The 19,925-nt window shown below is 42.0% G+C and overlaps 1 protein-coding gene across 1 annotated transcript in view; it reads right to left on the bottom strand.

Moving 5' to 3' along the window:
- LOC148535285 (ubiquitin-conjugating enzyme E2 E2) overlaps positions 1-19,925 on the bottom strand; it is a 317,853-nt gene that overhangs the window by 284,280 nt on the left and 13,648 nt on the right. Inside the window, exon 2 of the mRNA XM_088463465.1 lies at positions 17,037-17,221. Coding sequence (XP_088319591.1) covers positions 17,037-17,221 — 185 coding nt within the window. The remainder of the gene's footprint in view (positions 1-17,036; positions 17,222-19,925) is intronic.

Here is a 19,925-nt window from a genome sequence, read left to right as displayed (position 1 = left end):
AAAACTAGCACTTAGTGAGAATTACCATTCCTAAATGAATCGCGCATTTTGCAGGTGCGAACACTGCCGTGATGTATGCGTTTTGTGATGCGAGTTTTTGCAAACTCGCATCGAATTGATCAATATCAATAATGCTCTTCTGGCTGAAAGGATGAAAATACCAGCTGTCATGTTCCAAAATAATAGTGAGGCTGTTATATCAGCAAAGTGAGGATCATCTCCATATTAATGCCACCGGGTATGAGATGTTCAATATACTGGCTCATAATGATTAATGCAAATATGCTAATATCACCTCTCTGCACTAATATATTTAACCACTCACCAACAAGTCCTAATTTGGGTTGGACTGTCTTGAAACCTCTTCTAAAAAAAGGTGGCAAATCACAATTTGGGGAATGGTTACAAAGGGAATAGGTTGAATTGAGGGTATGTTATAAAATGTCCCAATTTTTCAAATCAGGTCATAGAAAATAAGATTATCGTATATAAAATAATTTTTACGTAGAAACTTTTAAAATTAACTGGAAAACTTATTTAATGTTATTGCTATTTCACCTAATGCAACCATACTGTATTTTAATTAGGATGGGTGGATATGTTAAGACCATACAAATGACAAAGGTTAGTAAATCCTCCTGTAGCAGATAGGGCAAATAAAGGTTAATGTTTCCTATAAACTAAAGCAAAATGTGACATTCAAATTTAATCAACACAATGTAATTCTGTTTTTCAATGATTTACCATGCAGCTTTTTCCGTAAGGGAACTAAACGTGACATTTTAATGTAGGGAATATGGAAAAATACCAGTTTGTCAAGGCTACAAAAGCCATGGCCTAAATAAAACACACCTAAATGTGTCAAGCAACCTAAGGAGTTTAAGCAACAATTCAATGTGTGTGCTGCTGTTTGCCACAATCATCATCAACATTGCCAGCAAACATATAGCACTGTGCATAGACTAAGGCCCGTATTCAATTTGGAGCAAAAAGCTGATATCGTCGAAAAAGTTTCGCCATGACATCATTTCGCCAGGTGGAAAAGTATCGCCGTATTCAATTTGAAACACTTTCCGCCTAGGCAGAAAGTCAATGTAATGTAATAGGCGAAAAAGTTTAGCTTATGAATAGCAGGCGGAAAAAAGTGCAGAATTGGGGTTCTTGGGGTGCAACATTGCAGGAACCCCCGTGCAGCCTTAAGCTAGTCCCCCAAAGGTAAACTGCGCCAAAAAATTCTTTAAAAAGACTTAACACCGCAAAAAATTACTTTCATTTTTGGGGGCGAAAAAAAAAATTGGGGGTACAAAGTGAAAAACTAGCAAAATAGACTCCAGAGCGGTCCCCAAGTATGCCCCATGTGTTTTTTTGATTGCAGGTGTTTGCGGCAGGTGGATTTTTTACATATTTTTAATCAATACTTTAGCAACTTTCAAATATGCTACCCCCCATTTTCAAGTATCCACAATTTGCAGGGACTAGTTATTTTCTCCAGGAAATAAAACAAAATGCTATTCTTCACCACTTATGCAAATATGCAAAACAGCGCCTATTGAGACCATTTAAAAACACCAAATACCTTCAGCAGGCCAATTCGGGGGTATCCATAGTGATTCCCCATGTCAGTGCATCTTTTGGGGGTTGCTAGGCAGATTACCACATTTTGGAGAGCACTTTCCGCCAGTTCAATTAATCCCGGGTGCCGTTTTTGCGTACTTTCATATTGAAAACGGGGAATCGCGGGGATGCCCACAAAAAGTTTCCACACCCAAAACACGCGATGTAGGCGAAAAGTCCACCAGGCGAAAAAGTATCGTGGGTGCGAAACATATTGAATACGGGCCTAAGAGGGGCATCGAATAAGCCGCGATAACTAGAAGTTTTCTCTGGGGAAAAATACTTTTTGCAGCTATCGCCCGACTTTTCAGCTTATCGTATGTTTGGGAGCTCCCGTTTATGGTGCTATCCTATTGCAAAACTGGAGATAACCAATTTGCACAATAATTCTTGCATGGATGACAGGCGATAAGAACAGATGAAAATGAGTAAATCAGCATGTACCCCATAAAAAGGTAAACTAAGGTAGGGTAATGGTATAGAAGTGTGTTAGTGGTCATAATCCAAGGGTTTGGTTATTAAAATTGTGTCCAATGGCTGTTATGTGCATTTTTCTCTAACAGCTAATTTTCTGGCTAAAATAAATGCTGTTTGTTAAATTAGGGGTACAATGTATTTATATCATTATAGGGCATTTTTGAAAAATGTTAAAAATATACCGGTCACTTGCACCTGCAATGTTTAAAACACCTGTCCCATCCATACAGCACCCCCATATAACTGTCCCACAAGTTTAAACCTATTTTCCAACACTTTTTAATTTTTCACACCAAAAATGACGTCATTAGTGGCCAAATTAAGCTAATTAAAAAATTATGTTTGCCTATTTAGTCATTAAGGAGGGTGTCCCAGTAGTTCTGCACCAAGTCCCAACATTTTTAGCCAAACACAGGGGTTTTGCACAACTTATCACCTGCCTAGAGTTGGTGAAAAGAAATTTGCTATAAAAAACAATGGATTACAGAATGGATGAAACCTTGTATTTTGTCACTGCTTTTACGTTTGTAGCGCATACATGAAAAGTTCTGACAGCTTCCCTTGCAGTATTATGTACAACACACTTAGAACTCCACTGTATTTTACTTAGTGTAAAGGCCCCCATACATCAGAGATTGATTGCAGCAATCTAGCAATTTGTAATCGATTGTATATAAAATTTTTTCCCTTTTTCAATCGATTGTGGCAATACTGCAATGTGCAATCGATTGAAAAAGGGAAAGATTTTCATACACAATCGATTGCAAATTGCACGATTGCTGCAATCAATCTCTGATGTATGGGGGCCTTTACACTTCTGAACAATGCAGGCAACATAGAAATTAACACAGAGCAAATCGTTAACAGAAACGTTGAGTGTGTACAGGCCATGCACTAACCTAATTTCAATTGCTTAAAAATAACACCCATGTGTAGGCCTTATGTTTTTTCTCATGCATAAACTAGTGTCAAAACCATGCGTATAAGCCCTAAAATATAAACAGCAGAACCAAAACATCCCCGTATGTAAGAAGCTGATATTTTTAGAACGTCAGCCAAAGAGTTTTACTTTACTGAATGCCATTTGGACATTTCCACTGGGAATGTTCATAAGCTATAAAATGCTTGCCAATAGTAATAAGTGGAAAGTATATAAACTGACTTCAATATATGTTGAATAAAGTCTGCTTCACTGATTTTGAACCAAAGCCATCATTGTCCCCTCTTTCTTAACGCCACGATATAACAGGGGAAAAGCACATGACTCATCTGTTTGACCTAGATGAGCCATTCTGAGCTCAATGTACTGAGCAGCTTTGAGAAACTGGGTAGTGTGGGAGATAATCTTCCAGATTCACCAGTGTACTTTACCTAACTAATGGAAGCTGCTAGGTTTTACAATATTGGCATACATTACAAATTTGTGGGAAAGTCAATTCAGTGCAAGGCTCAGACGTGCTTTTGCGCACATGAAAGCAGAGAAAGCACTATTTTTTCATGTGCCTAATAAGCAATATTATGTATCAGTAACATCCCTGTGGAGACACATCAAATGAGCTCGTACAGGAACTGATGCTTATGTGAATCACCCACTTTGTTTTAACATTTCTTGGCAAGAATTCTCCTAGACTAAAGGCGTTGGCTTGAGTCAGTGTAAGGCTACTAAGTTACGTACGACTGTTATATAAGATCTAAAGGAGAATCAGGACAATAAACAAACTAAAAGTGTCTTATTGTACTGTCTTACGTGTAACAGAAAAATTAGATGCATGTTAACTATAATAAAATAATTAAAGATTGCATGTTGTAGAAAATGGAAGTTCGTCTGTAAAATTTGCCAGTGATACATGAATTAGTGTTCATTCTAGCACCCTTCACCTGTCACAACCCATGCAGGTCCTCTTTCCTGCCTGGGGTGGGCTACTAGCACACTCTAGTCTGTATATCAGCAGTTAGTTGTATCAGCTGAGTGTGCTAGAAGCACCAGAGTAGAGAATGACCCCTAAGGCAGGAAAGATGAAGTGCATGGGTTGCGTCAGGTGCAGGGTGCTAGAATGAACACTACCATGAAGTATAATAAACGAGGAGACAATAGCACTGCAGGCATCAGTTTATGATTCTAGCTGCTTAGTACAGTGATGTCCTCTGAACTTCCTAATCAATCACATTAACACCACATCCAGGAGACAGAGGTAAACAGTGTGCATAGATTAGCATAAACATAACAAATCCAGGGAAGAAAGTGTAATAATGAAGATAAATATTCAGTGAAGACTACATTGTTACCTCAGAATTGCACTGTGGTTCTAGGAGAAACAGTTTCCCATGCAGTTTCCCTGAAAATGCACATGAAGTATATATAACTACAATCTCTGCATAACACATCCCTGATATGGGATAAACTCCCACAATTAGATTACAAATAAGAACCTTCTGGTTAAAAAGTGCGCATCGTGACAAATTCAATGTGAAAAATATACAGTAGTTTAATGTTAAATCCATATTCTCTTTCATATTGCTCCTTGTCAGAACGCAGCTGAATTAAAATAGCTACAATTGTGAATATTCCCTAAAGAGAGCAAATGATGTAATAATTACCAGTTCCAATTCATGTTTTCTTATACATGTAATCAAGTGTTAAAGCAATGTTCTAGCTATCTGTTTACTAGGAATTAGTGTTCTGGAACGTCTTTCAGCCCGCAAAATAGCTGCACTGTACGCAAGTGTTTGGTCCCTTACCTAGGACTTCCTTGATGAGGACTCTTTTTCACAGAAAACACCAGCAATTGACTGCTACAGATAAGCCTACTTATTTATATTTGTTTAAGAAGAAACTAAAAGGGTATAAACCTCACAACCAGCTAAACTGAAAGATCATTCTGCTAACCTATAGCCATATGAGCACGTCTTGTCCTCTACCATCTCCCTTATTCACAAGAAAATAATTATTACATATATATATATATATATATATATATATTACACACACATATATATATATATATATATAAATATATATATATACACACACATACATATACACACACACAGTATAATATACACACAAACACTGGTATAACTGACCCGCTGCTTCCTGACCCCCACACATAAGTTGTTGCCTGCAGCTTCGCCTACAAAGAAATCGCTAATGCTAAAAATTGTATTTTTTTTATTTGAGGTGTTCTAGTTGTATTGCTTTGACCAGCAGCGCTATATAGACTGGTGGCAGCAGCGCCTTCACCCAACACTCATACCAATGTCACCGTCTGCCCTGTGCAGAGACTGCTACTGTATGTAGCCTATACTGTTCAATACTATTCGAGTGAATGTGGGCCCAAAGCACCTCTTACCCACCCCTTACCAGCCGCGCGCAAGGTGCCACACCTATATCTTACATTAATGATGTCAAATACTTTTGTTTTTGTTATTGCTCAACATTAACTTGACTGATCAGAAACAAAGTGCAGGTTATTTCTAGGAGTGGGGATGATTAAATGTAGCGCGCTGTTAATAGTGCTGGGAAGGCGTTCCAGGAGCTATTCAATTAGGTGCGCTGTTAGCCCGACTAAAGGATCTCTTCTCACATCCGCCTGAGGGTGCGAGCGGAAATCCAACTAAAGTGCCGGCTGCAAGGCTGTTTGCCGGCTTAGCGCGGCCCGGCGTTTTAGTCAGAGAATGCAAGATCTTGCGACTAAACACCCAGGTTAAGTGGCGAGAACTGGCATTCTCCGACTTGTTACAGTCGGACTAAATAGCATCCTGAATTGAAAAGCTCCGGGACCAACTTCCCGATGCTATTCACCTCGCGCTTAATTGAATCGCCCCCATTGTCAACCAATTTTAACATGCTGTTAACACGTGGTTTACATGCACTAAATTTGTTTGAAATGGAGGGGGGACGAGTACCATGGATGAAATAAGGCATGATTCTTTAAATAAATAAATAAAAACCCTGCAGTTCTTTTTTACAAAGTGTTTGAAAAAAACAAACAAACATACATTTATACTGTTAATGCTAAAAATATGGATGTGTGCACATGTGAAATATTTATTATGCATAGCACAACACAAATTACAGTATGACATGCATTTTAGCTTGTGTTTGTTGTGCTTTCATTTTAATGCAAAACAAACATCAGTGGACATAGGGCCTAAAGCATAAGAAACACATAATATATCCTTACTGTAGGGACACCAAGCATAACAACACAGTGACAAAAATATGCAGACCACCTAAACATGTTACAATGATGTGAGAAAGCCTCAGCTATTTTGTACAAAAAGTGTCATACTGTATAAAGAACTTTCAGCATCATGCTGAAATGTGAACACATTCCATACTGTATGTTTAAATGCGAGAAATACAGTACTATAAATACTTACATTAAAACCATCAATTATGAAGCAAAATGGTACAGAAAATACACTTGTCACACAATTCACTAATGCGCTGATGGATACATACCTAATATTGCTTTAGAATGTTAAGTAACTGCAGAGAATAGAAATATAACCTAATAATGACATTATCATGTATTGATGCTCTCATATTACCAGTGTGTCCGCAAATGTTTTTAGATACTGTAAACTACTGGAGAGAGCTGTCATTTTTATTATGCAGTAAATTGTGATGTAGTTCTTTTTCCCCATTTAGCAAAGGATTAAATCTGCCAACGAAAATAAATGCAATCCTTAGAGTATGTAGAGAGCCGTATTACATGTATAAGAGGAGGACACACTTGGAAAACACTCTTCCTGCTCTGTAGCAATGATGGATATAACTGTAGCAAGCCACTCCACTGAACAATACAGTATTCCCTGGTGTTTGCAGCTGGTTGCAAAGCATTCACACACCCTAAAGACTCCATCGCAACATCTGCTCACTCAGTCTCCTTGCAATCCTATAAATAGATTAGGGATTATATCAACTAGATGACAAAACACTGGGATGATTATTTACTATACTAGAAGTAGTGCTCAAGGTCATTCATCTCTAGCTGTCGCCAGTCTAGTGCAAGATGTGAATACACCAAATTAGCCAATAGTAGCTATATCTTACTGCACATCTGTTATGTAACCTCTGTGCTTTTATTTCTTGCCATCAATTGACCTTTTATAATAAAATACACCATACCTATATATACAGGAAGAAACATTAACTATATTAGTAGAAGACATTCTTTAAAAAGCTTCTATAATGTAATAATATATAAAAAGAAATGTATATCACCCATTTTAAAAATGGAATACCCAAAAGCAATTATAAACTAGCTGCTGATCTTTTGTTACCTCAGAAAAATCTAATAATAGTACTATGCTTGAACAAAGAAATAAGACACACCGATATAATAATAATAATTAAAAAAAAAATTAAAACACTACATAAAAAGCTTCCAATAAGCTACAGATCCATCTTACAAATCAATTTATATTTTTACAAATGTGAAATGTGACAATGAATCAAAAGCACAGATGACGCTCCAAGTAAACCAGTGGTTCTTAAACTGTGCGCCGTAGCCCCCTGGGGTGCCTCTGCGATGTCACCGGGGACCCGCCGCGGGCGTGTCCTAAAGAGGACGGCTAGTGAATGTTTTTTTTCTTGTGTACATTAGGAGCTATGGTAGACATACCTTCGTTAACTCTATTTTTTCGAAGTCCATATGGACACCATGGGGGTATGTGGCTGGAGTGATCCGGGCACCAAATAGTCAAAGCTTTAACTCCCAGGATGCCCCAGTCCTCCTCCACATATACCCCGCCTCCACCCAGAAAGTTTTGTGAACAAGCCCAAGGCAGGAGCAGGAGAGAGAAGGAAGAACAATATACAGCCATGGCCAAAAGTTTTGAGAATGACACAAGTATTGGTTTTTACAAAGTCTGCTGCTTCAGTGTTTTCAGACCTTTTTGTCAGATGTTACTATGGTATACTGAAGTGAATTACAAGCATTTCAAAAGTGTCAAAGGCTTTTATTGACAATTACACTAAGTTTATGCAAAGAGTCAATATTTGCAGTGTTGCAGTGTTGACCCTTCTTTTTCAAGATCTCTGCAATTCGCTCTTGCATGCTGTCAATCAACTTCTGGGCCACATACTGACTGATGGCCACCCATTCTTGCCTAATCAATGCTTGGAGTTTGTCAGAATTTGCGGGTTTTTGTTTGTCCACCCGCCTCTTGAGGATTGACCACAAGTTCTCAATGGGATTAATGTCTGGGGAGTTTCCTGGCCATAGACCCAAAATTTCGATGTTTTATTCCCCGAACCACTTAGTTATCACTTTTGCCTTATGGCAAGGTGCTCCATCATGCTGGAAAAAGCATTGTTCGTCACCAAATTGTTCTTGGATGGTTGGGAAAATGCGCTCGTAAGCGGGTCGATGGTACAGCCAGCTCCGTCGTGCGCATGCGCGAGACCCGGATAGCGACGGGCAATCCGTCGCTCCGAGTCTCGTACCAAAGAGGGCGTGCTGTTGATGTTGAGTGACAGCACGCCCCCTTTGGTGGGCGGGCTGGGGGCGTGGCTGCCCAGACGGAGGCGTTCCCATGGGAACGCCTACCGTCTGGGGCCGGCCCCACTGACATAACAAGTAATGTCAGTGGGAGAACTCTAGGGATTGCGGAAACGAGACCCTACCACAAGGGTCTTGTCGCAAGCCCGATGGTCGCGCTGTGACGACCATCTTCCTGGCCGCTCGCTATAGCTGTGGGTGGTCACCCACAGCTATGCGAGCGGCCAGAAGGCCGCTCTAAAAAAATAGAAGGCTGGCCCTGATTCAGAGCGAGCGCTCTGTCAGAGCGTCCGGCTCTGAATCAGGCCCTTAATTCCCAAAACAAAATTTCCACTGCATTTCAGCCCTGCCGTAAAAGGACCAGCTGACATGTCAGTGATACGCTCATTAACACAGGCTGGAGATCACTCTGTCATGCTGATTGAGTTAGAACAGCAGACTGGAAGCTTTAAAAGGAGGGTGGAGCTTGAAATCATTGTTCTTCCTCTGTTAGCCATGGTTACCTGCAAGGAAACACTTGCAGTCATCATTGCTTTGCACAAAAAGGGTTTCACATGCAAAGATATTGCTGCTAGTAAGATTGCACCTAACCAACCATTTATCGGATCATTAAGAACTTCAAGGAGAGAGGTTCATTAGTTGTTAAGGCGGTTTCAGGGCGCCAAGCATATCCAGTAAACGCCAGGATCGTCTCCTAAAGTTGATTCAGCTGTGGGATCGGGGCACCACCAGTGCAGAGATTGCTCAGAAATGGCAGCAGGCGGGTGTGAAGGCATCTTCATGCACAGTGAGGTGAAGACTTTTGGAGGATGGCCTGGTGTCAAGAAGGGCAGCAAAGAAGCCACTTCTCTCCAGGAAAAACATCAGGGACAGACTGATATTCTGCAAAAGGTACAAGGATTGGACTGCTGAGGACTGGGGTTAATTTATGTTCTCTGATGAATCCCCTTTCAGATTGTTTTGGGCATCTGGAAAAACGCTTGTTCAGAGAAGGAAAGGTGAGCGCTACCATCAGTCCTGTGTCATGCCAACGGTACAGCATCCTGAGACCATTCATGTGTGGGGTTGCTTTTCAGCCAAGGGACTGGCCTCACTCACAAATTTGCCTAAGAACATAGCCATGAATAAAGAACGGTACCAAAACATCCTCCAAGAGCAACTTTTCCCAACCATCCAAGAACAATTTGGTGACGAACAATGCTTTTTCCAGCATGATGGAGCACCTTGCCATAAGGCAAAAGTGATAACTAAGTGGTTCGGGGAACAAAACATCGAAATTTTGGGTCTATGGCCAGGAAACTCCCCAGACATTAATCCCATTGAGAACTTGTGGTCAATCCTCAAGAGGCGGGTGGACAAACAAAAACCCGCAAATTCTGACAAACTCCAAGCATTGATTAGGCAAGAATGGGTGGCCATCAGTCAGTATGTGGCCCAGAAGTTGATTGACAGCATGCAAGAGCGAATTGCAGAGATCTTGAAAAAGAAGGGTCAACACTGCAAATATTGACTCTTTGCATAAACTTAGTGTAATTGTCAATAAAAGCCTTTGACACTTTTGAAATGCTTGTAATTCACTTCAGTATACCATAGTAACATCTGACAAAAAGGTCTGAAAACACTGAAGCAGCAAACTTTCTGAAAACCAATACTTGTGTCATTCGCAAAACTTTTGGCCATGGCTGTACACAAGAAACACTCTCACAACAGATGAGGGAATCCGTGAATATCACTGATAAGGGAATCCGTGAATATGGAACCGGGATACCACTTTAGGGAGGTAACCAGCCTTGGTACAGAGGACAGCTCTGTCCAGATGAAGATCAAAAATGGGAAGCGTCAGGAGAGCGCTGCCAAATCAGATACCCTATGGGCAGAGGAGAAAGTGAGTAGAAAGAGCAAGTTTGCCATCAGCCACTTGAGGTCTACAGAGTCCAGAGGTTCAAACAGAGAAGCCTGTAAAGCCTGAAAAACCGGAGGGACAAGGAGTTTGAAGGTGGAAAACACCATGAAAGAATGTTCTAACATAAGATAGGGAAGCAATCCTTCGCTGGAACCAGACTGTGCAGAAACCTGAGCTCTAAGGGAGGCCAGACGGAGACCAAAATCTAAACAAGCCTGGAGAAAGGCAAGCCCCCAGGAGACCCTAAAAATTGTAGGGTCATAGCCTCTGGGGGAGCACCACTGAAAGTGCCAAACTCTGTAATAGATGCGAGCTGAGGAAGGCTTACGCTCCCTGAGCATTGTCTGGACCAAAGGGCGAGAGAAACCACTGGCTCTTAAGAGGAACGCCTCAAGAGCCACACCGTCAAAGACAGACAAGGTAAGTCAGGGTGCAGGCAAGGACCCTGCACTAACAGATCCTTCCGTAAAGAAAGTGGAAAGGGAGGGTCTATGGAGAGACTGCACAGGCCGGGGAACCAATGGTGCCTGGGCCAGGCTGAAGCTATCAGTATCACCGTGCTGCCTTCTTGGTTTAATTTTCTGAGTACCTTCGAGAGGAGGGAGATTTAAGGAAAGAGGAATGTGAGACTGAAGTCCCACCTCGCTGCCAGAGCATCCACAAAGGTGGCTGAGGTGTCTCTGGTCCTGGAGCCATACCTGGGGACCCTGTGGTTGCAACGTGAGGCCATGAGGTCTATGTCTGGCAGGCCCCATTTGTCCACCAGGAGTTGAAAAACATCCGGGTGGAGAACCCACTCTCCGGCGTGTATGTCCTGACGGCTTAGGAAGTCCACTTTCCAGTTGAGGACTCCGGGGATGAACACTGCGGAGATTGCCATGAGATGACATTCAGTCCAGTCCAGGATGTTTGCCACTTCCTGCATAACTTCGTGTGCCTCTGTGATGGTTGAGGTAGGCTACCGCAGTTGAGTTGTCGGACTGGATTTGGACCGGCCTGCCCCGGAGAAGGAGTGTGTGCTCTGTACACTGCTCAAAGCTCCAGAATGTTTATGGGCAGGCGATTTTCCTGGGTTGTCCACCGTCCCTAAAAGGTATGATGACCGGCTAACGTGCCCCATCCGCAAAGGCTGGCATCTGTAGTGAGAAGCTCTCAATTTGGAATCCAGAAGGGGCGACCCTTGTCCAGATGTGACGTCTGCAGCCACAATGAGAGGGAAAGCTGAATCTCCCGGAGAGAGGAGGATCGTCTGGGACCAGATCAGATTATACTGCCCGTTCCACCAGGAGAGAATCCGTTGTTGAAGGGGCCTGGAGTGGAACTGGGCGTATTCCACCATAACGAAGGTGGATACCATGGAACCCAGGACCTGCATTGCTGAGTGAATGGATACCCTCCGATTGTGAAGCAAGTTGCGCACACACAACTGCAGTGCCGAAATTTTGTCCACTGGCAGAAAGATCCTCTGTATTCGAGAATCTAGGAGTGCCCCCAGATGTACCATCCACTGTGTCGGAGAGAGAGAGGACTTCTTCCAATTGACAAGCCAGCCGTGTGCTTGCAGGAAGTCCACGATCAGCCTGAGATGGAGTTGTAACACAGTCGGTGACTGTGCCAAGATTAGGAGGTCATCTAGGTAAAGTATAGTGGAGTAATAGGCACATGCAAGTATGCATCCTGAAATTCCAGAGAAACCATGAAATACCCCGGGCTCCAATGCCAGGACAATTGATAGTAGAGTTTCCCTGCGGAACTTGGGCACTCTGATAAATTTGTTGAGGGATTTGAGATACAGAATAGGCCGATGAGACCCTTAGGCCTTCTGAATCAAAAAGAGAAGTGGAATAAAAACCAGTTCCTCGATGAACCAAAGGAATTGGTATTGTCACACCTGAACTCAGCAGGAAATGAATGGCTTCCTGGAGGGCCAGGGCCTTGATAGGGTCTGATGGGGGACCTGTATAAAAAAAATTGCTGGGGAGGACGCTTCAGAAAGGTGAGAGCGTACCCCTGAGAAACCACTTCTCGGACCCAGGTGTCTTTTGTTGTTGTTTGACGCCAGGAGTCGGCAAATCGAAGAAGTCGGCCTCCCACCCTGGGAACCCCCAGGAGGAGGCCCACCCCATCTGGCGGAGGGTTTGTCATCAGACTTGGAAGCTGGACGTCTGGTTGACCAGGACTGCTTGGATCGCGGTTTGGTGGTCTTGTGAGAACTAGGCTGCCTGGGAAAGGATTGTCCTTTTGCCCTACCCAGGGTCAGAATTTGAAGCTGTGCCACAGTAGCCACAAATTTGCCCAACTCTGCGCTGAGCAGCCTGTCTCCCGAGACAGGTAAGGATTCGAGGGCCTTATTGGATTCCGTGTCCGCTTTCCAGGAACGTAGCCAAAGGACCCGGCGGGCGACTACCGAGGTCGCAATTGCCTTAGGCAAGGAGTCCAGTATCCAACGCAGCTTCTCCCAAATAAGAGTCCGCTTCCTGAATATAGGAGATGTAGGCCAGTTGTTCACAGGTAGCGTCTGATGTCAGGCTGTATTCCAATGCCTCAGTCCATCCTTCGATAGCCTTAGTTACCCTGGCCGCAGACATAGCCAGCTGAGTAATAGCACCAGAAAGCGAGTAGACTGACTTGAGACAAGTTTCAAGTTTTCTGTCCGTGGCATCTTTAAGGGAGGATGTAGACGGTAAAAGCACCGTAGAGCTTCTAACTAAGCGTGCCACATGCGAATCAACAGTAGGAGGGACTTTCCACTTAGTACACTCACCAGTAGGAAGAGGGTAAAAAGACACTAGTCTTTTTGGGACTTGGAACACTTTGCCAGAAGTACCCCAAGCTTCCCCCATGAGCTCAGAGAGTTACTCTGATTGAAGAAATTCAGCCTTAACCATCATCGGGGATTTAGGCTTAGGGGCCGGTTCATCATACTCTATATTCAGGATCGATTTAACCGCCCTCACTAGAGAAGGGACATCCACTGTTGAATGACTGTCCTCCTTGCCCGAGGGCGACCCGGGGTGAGAACCTGCCTCCTCAGATGATGCGTCAGAATCCGGAAGCTGGGTGAACTGAGAGGATGATACAGTCTGCCTATGTGCTTTGGTGGCTAACGGTGTCTCCGCCTGTAACATTTGCTGATAGACGGCAGACGTTTGAGCCATATTCTGAACTGTGGGCAAAAACATCCATCCAAGGAGGATGAATAGGGGGTACCAACATAGTAGGCTGTAACAGCTGTGGGTACCCCATGGTGGGAGGCAGCGTGGGGGCTGATAAGCAGTCCACTAGCTGCATCATAACCTGGAATAAGGAGGACACCCAAGGTGGCTCCTAGACAGGGGCTGGAGACTTGGTACACAACAAATAGCACACAGACCTTCCTGCGCGGAATCCTGAGGGTACAAGTCAGCTGAACAGGATCTGCAAGTAACCAGCACAGGGGCCGCAGGCTCCTGTATTACCCTTGCCTTTAGAAAACTTAGTAATAACCAGCCAGCAGCACACAATTAGTGTATAGCTAGTAATGCAGTGTGACAACCTTCACAAATACCGGTAAATGTGAAGTAATAATGAACCCCTACACACCTGGTAGTTGAGGCTTAAAAAAAGAGCAGCAGGGATAGATATAACTGACAGTCAGAAAGTTTTAAGACCGTATATCATAACAGCAGAGCTAGCACAAGTCCCATACAATTCATATAAATATACTTGTAATGGGCACTGAATCAACTACTCAAGCCTCAAAAGGCTTGTAGGATTTGTGCGCTCTATAACTTGGCCCCGGGGAGATGTATACAGGTAGACTGTACCCAAATCTCCTGAGACCTGTAGCTTCAGAAAAGCCCAGAGTAATGGCTGCTGAGCGTCTCATATAGGGAGGAAGGTGAGGCGGAGGAGCAGCTCAGATGCGGGAATCCTCTTGTGAGGGATCACGCTCTGGGCTGGGGGAGGGGCTGCCGGGGGAGAGCCTACCTCTCCCACTACTGTATCAACCGCCAGATGTTGCTGGCTTTCAATATAGTCACCGACGCCAGACTTAACAGCCCTGGTGGCCTAGTGGGGGTGCGAACGAACCAGACGCCCCACTACAACATCCTCCGGCTGGTCTCCAAAACCGGAGAAGGACTGCATAAACACGCGATTCCCCACGAGTAGGGAATCGCCTTACCTGTCTTCCCAATTTGTCCGGCTGCAGCCCTGGGATCCAGTGGAGCAGCTAGCCTAGCTCCGCTGGCGCCCGCCGTAATCACCGGACCGTTCATCGGTGTTGCGGCACCGGTGGGGGTAGATGGAGCAGTAGCACAGGCGCCCATCGGAACGTCTAGCGCTGCTTGTTATGAAGTAAAAAATAAAATAAATGAACTTATAAAAATAAAGCTTGGGGTTGCCGAAGCAGTTCCCCTGTCTAAAGGTGCGACCGGTCCTGCCGGCACCAAACATAAAACTTTCTGCCTGTAGCTGGTGGCGGGGTATGTGTGAAGGAGGACTGACGCTTCCTGGGTGCTAAAGTTTTGATTGCTTGGTGCCCGAATTACTCTAACCACACACACCCCCATGGGATCCCTGTGGATCCCTATGGGCCCTGAAGAAGAAATTATTTTTTTTTGTGGTTTGGCATGGGGAAGGAGTTGCAATGTGCAGGGGGAGAGCTGTCACTGTAAATAAACAGGCAGCGAATCCTGAGGCTGCCTGTTGCTGAATGGGGACCTACATCGCAGTGCATTAGGAGAGATCAGACAGGAAGTTTCTGATCTGAGAAGCAATGCTACTGAACAGTGCTGGTGATCACAACTAGGTAAGAGGGGGCATTGCAGAGGGGCCATGCAGAGGGGCAAATGGAGAGACATGGAGGGGGCAAATGAGAGACAATGGAGAGGCGTAAATACTATTTACGTTATTTTGACCCAACTACTTAAAAAACAGGACTGCTCGGTAATTATTTTGGAAATAATTATGGAGACCCTAAAGGTGTCTCGCACTGAGAAAGTCTGGGAACCACTGAAGTAAACCGTGGTTAGTCTTGCTATGTTGAAAAATGAATTTATTAGTGTTGCCAAGAAAAACATTAAAATGGGTGAGCAGGTCAGCTGGAGGCCTAAATAGTTTAGGGCTTTTGATAACACTTTGGGGGAGCTGATTTAATTAGCTGTATAAATTATTCTGTTATAGTAAATCCTATTCATGTTTATTGAAACAGAAGAGTGCCTTGCTAAAATACTGTAATAACTGGTAGAACATGATTGGCTAGACACAAAAATAACATCTGAAGAAAAAGTCTTTCAGACAAAGAACACTTTAACAGGAAGTAAATGTAAAAAATAGGTAGTTTATTCAATTTCATATCTCTTCAATGCTTTTAAAGTGCTAAATGGGTAACGTACAAAATTATATCTGTTCTGTAATATCAATCTACCGATATGTGTATTTAATAAAAGCCTGCTGTAGCATATATTACTGCTAGTAAGGCAATTTATTCATTTGTCCCTGGAGACTCTCTCAGAAATATGGTTAGAGCTAGTAAGTAAATAAATAATTACCTGAATAAACAGCTTTTCTCATCACTTAGGATAAGGTGAGCTACAGTAATAACCCATCCTCTACTACAATATATTAACATATTTGTTTTAGACTTTACATTTGCAATCACAACTAGCTACCTAAAACACATGAAGCGCTACTGGTAAAATTCACAAATATTTTATAAACTTATCAAAACCAAAATATATCTAAATAGAACATATCTAAAAGCCTTTGAACAGTAGATTTGTCAACCATGATGCAGAGCACACATTCTTCTATAAGTCTGGTCAAAGACCAAATCTTTCTTAGCTCTAAATTTTGGCTGCTAACTGAGGATAATAGAAGAGCACAGTGACAACAGGATACATATATCATCATACAACTTGGAGCTTTGTAAACTTTTTGTCATTTTGTAAATACTAAATACCCTTTCATATTGGATTATCTCTACTTTATATTTAAATATATAGTAGCTATTTTAAAGGGCACAATTTTGCTCTGTACTTATTACAGTCCAGGGGTGGGCAATAAGCAGCCCTTCAGGTGTTGTTGAACTACAAATCCCAGCATGCCTTGCAACATTTTTAGCATGGCCAAAAAGCAAAACTGTTGCAGGGAATGCTGGGATGTGTATTTCTACAACAGCTGGGGGGCCGCTTATTGCCCACCCCTATAATACACCATAAGCCTGGCAGTGGCACCACTGATGTACTGGCAATGCAAGTTCACTATCACTGCCTATGTCAATTTTTTTCTGTTCCTTTAAAGTGACCCTTTGTCCTGTACACATTGGGGGAGCAGCCATTGTATGGGATAAACCAATGTTTTCTAGGAATTAGTGCCTCGCTGGTGTCACAAGTACCTCATAAATGTATAGACCACAGTTTTTTGAACATTGGATCAGCCACCAAATTAGCTATCACCATCATGCAGTTGAGGAGTGTATTAATTCCCCAGTATAAAAACAATGAAAGAAACACAAAAATATAACAGAGGAGAAATGAGGAAGTGTGTACCTTTTGGCACTAGTGGACAATTTGGCAGCGGTTTTGCTGGATATCTTCCCTTCTTTCTTCTTCGGCTGGACTTTCTCCCGCTCTTGCTCATTTTGTACCCCTTCCCGCTGGTCTCCATCAGAGCTACCTCCACTAGTACTTGGACTGTCATCTACCCTTTGACCTTCAGTTGACATTTTGAGGTTCTACAAGGTAAAGTATACCTATATTATGGACATTGGCAAAAACAAACTTTCTAAAGGTATTACGATTATTCAGCAATCTAGTCCCTTTATAATTGTAAAGACCTTACTTTTACTCATACAGGTTGAGTCTCCCATATCCAAAATGCTTGGGACCAGGGGTATTTTGGATATCGAAATATTCCGTATTTTGGAATATTTGCATAAAATAATGAAATATCTTTGGAACGGGACACAAATCTAAACACAGAATGCATTTATGTTTTATATACACCTTATACACACAGCCTGAAGTTTATTTTCTACAAAATTTGTAATAATTTGTGCTTTAAACAAAGTTTGTGTACACTGAACCATTAGAAAGCAAAGGTTTCACTTTCTCAGTCATGCTAAAAATATTCCGTATTTCGGAATATTCCGTATTTCAGAATATTTGGATATGGTAGACTCAACCTGTATTTTATAGGCTGTTTTAAATTAAGCAAAACATTGCTAAAGTTAAAATACAGTAAAAATAATCATTAAAACCACATACAATATAGTGCAATTACAATGTTTTCATCTTCAGCATGATACTGTGTAAGCTTATAGGGCCTGATTCAAATTTGGGAATAGAGTAAAGCTGCATACACACACAACGATGTTAGTAACCAACGATTTTAGTGAACGATTTTCGTTCAGATTTTCCCTTGAAAAAGTGAATGAAAATCGTTCACTAAAATTCGTTGGTTACTAAAATAATGAACGATTTTCAAAAACGATGAACGATTTTTTAATTATGCATACAGTGAACTGAAATCGTTCATTCTGAACGAAAATAGTTTGTTAGACAGTCAGAATGGACGAACTACAAACGTGAACGCGCATGAACGATTATCGTTCAGCTTAAAAAGATGAACGATTTTACAAATGATTTAACGATAACGACGTCGTTATAGTTAAATCGTTCAAAAAATCGTTGTGTGTACGCACCTTAAGAATTAGCAAGTAACTGTGCATCTTGGTAAAACCATGTTGCACTGCAGGTAGGGCAAATTTAGGCGAGATTTAGATTTGGGAGGAGTGTGTCCAAACTGAAATCTAAATTGCAGTGTAAACATAAAGCTGTCCGTTTGTGGGCTACATGTAAAAGCAATAAGTATTCACCCCAAAAGCAAAATAAAAATAAGTATGCATTGCAACATGGTTTGTCAAAGTGCACAATTACTTGCTTTAGGTTACTCTTTTCCTAAACCTGAATCAGGCCCATAGTCATAAATACTAACCTGACAAACAAATATAGTCCCTTCAATATCTGTTGAAGGAAAATAACATTATATATATATATATATATATATATATACATATATATATATACACACACACACACACATAGACATATATATATACATATATACACACACACACTAGCTGATGTACTTGGTTTCACCCGTATTAACCATAGATATTTACAGTTTCCATTTCCATCTCACCACTCCAATAATACATTAATCATTCACCTCTATAGTGATGCAGCCACTCCATCATAAAACATTGCCCTCCTAACCTGTGTACTAACACATTCCACTCCCACAACTCTGTAGTAACACATTATCCTCGCCCGTGTTGGATCAAATTCGACATTCCCCTTCAGCACCTGTGTAGAAATAAAATTCCTCCCTCACACCTGTAGTAACACATTACCATCACTCACACTTGCAGTAACTTATTCCCCTCCCTCACTTCTGGAGTAAAACATTACCTCCACTGACCCCTGTAGTAACACATTCCTCTCCTTCACCTGTATAGTAACACATTCCCCTCCTATACCTGTGTAGTAACATATTCCCTTCACTCATATCTATATTAACACATTCTCCTCTCACTTCTGTTGAAATGGTGTATAACCACTACATGAATGTGGAATGACTGTACGATTACAACATCGTAATCGTTCATCATCCTGTGCAGTGAATAATGTGCCCACACTGAACAATATGTCATTCAGTGCAGGCACACCCTCCCTCATCCCCGGACATGCACAACCAGGTTGACCTGCACCTTCAGGCGATGACAGATGCCGGCAACGACCAGCGGGAGTGAGCACTGCTGATCATTGCTGGCATATTCACATATTCATAACATTGTTGTAATCGCTCATTTTTCTCGCGTAGTGGATACGCACCATCTCACCTCTGTAGTAACACATTCACTTCCCTCACTATTCAAATAGAGGAGCCACACCAACTGCCAGCGATGTTTGACAGCACTTGGGATGACAGTTGGTGTTTGAATACTGATCTGTGCTACAGCCACAATGAGTCAGTCAGTCATGACATTGCCCAGGGGGGAAGAAATATTTTAGCCCTTTTCACCCCCTTAGAAGTCAAATTTTGAAAAAAATCCCTGCTTAGTGAGAAAGGAATATACTCCCCGATGTTCATTATTCTAGGTCCAGGGGTTTGGGCTGGGCATTGATGATCGGTCGGAACATTGAATTATTTTTATATATATATATATATATATATATATATATATATATACACATACATATATACACACACACACAGTACTGTGCAAAAGTTTTAGGCAGTTGTAGAAAAAAATAATGCTTCAAAAATAGAGATATTAATAGTTTTTTTAATCAATTAACAAAATGCAATGTGAATGAACAAAACAGAAATCTAAATCAAATCAAAATTTGGTGTGACCACCATTTGCCTTCAAA

Source organism: Taudactylus pleione, unplaced genomic scaffold (genome assembly GCF_031769625.1).
Source record: "Taudactylus pleione unplaced genomic scaffold, aTauple2 ptg000053l, whole genome shotgun sequence".
Lineage (NCBI taxonomy): Eukaryota > Metazoa > Chordata > Amphibia > Anura > Myobatrachidae > Taudactylus > Taudactylus pleione.
The sequence above is the reverse complement of the archived record's forward strand: the minus strand, read 5'-3'. Positions and strand labels throughout refer to the sequence as shown.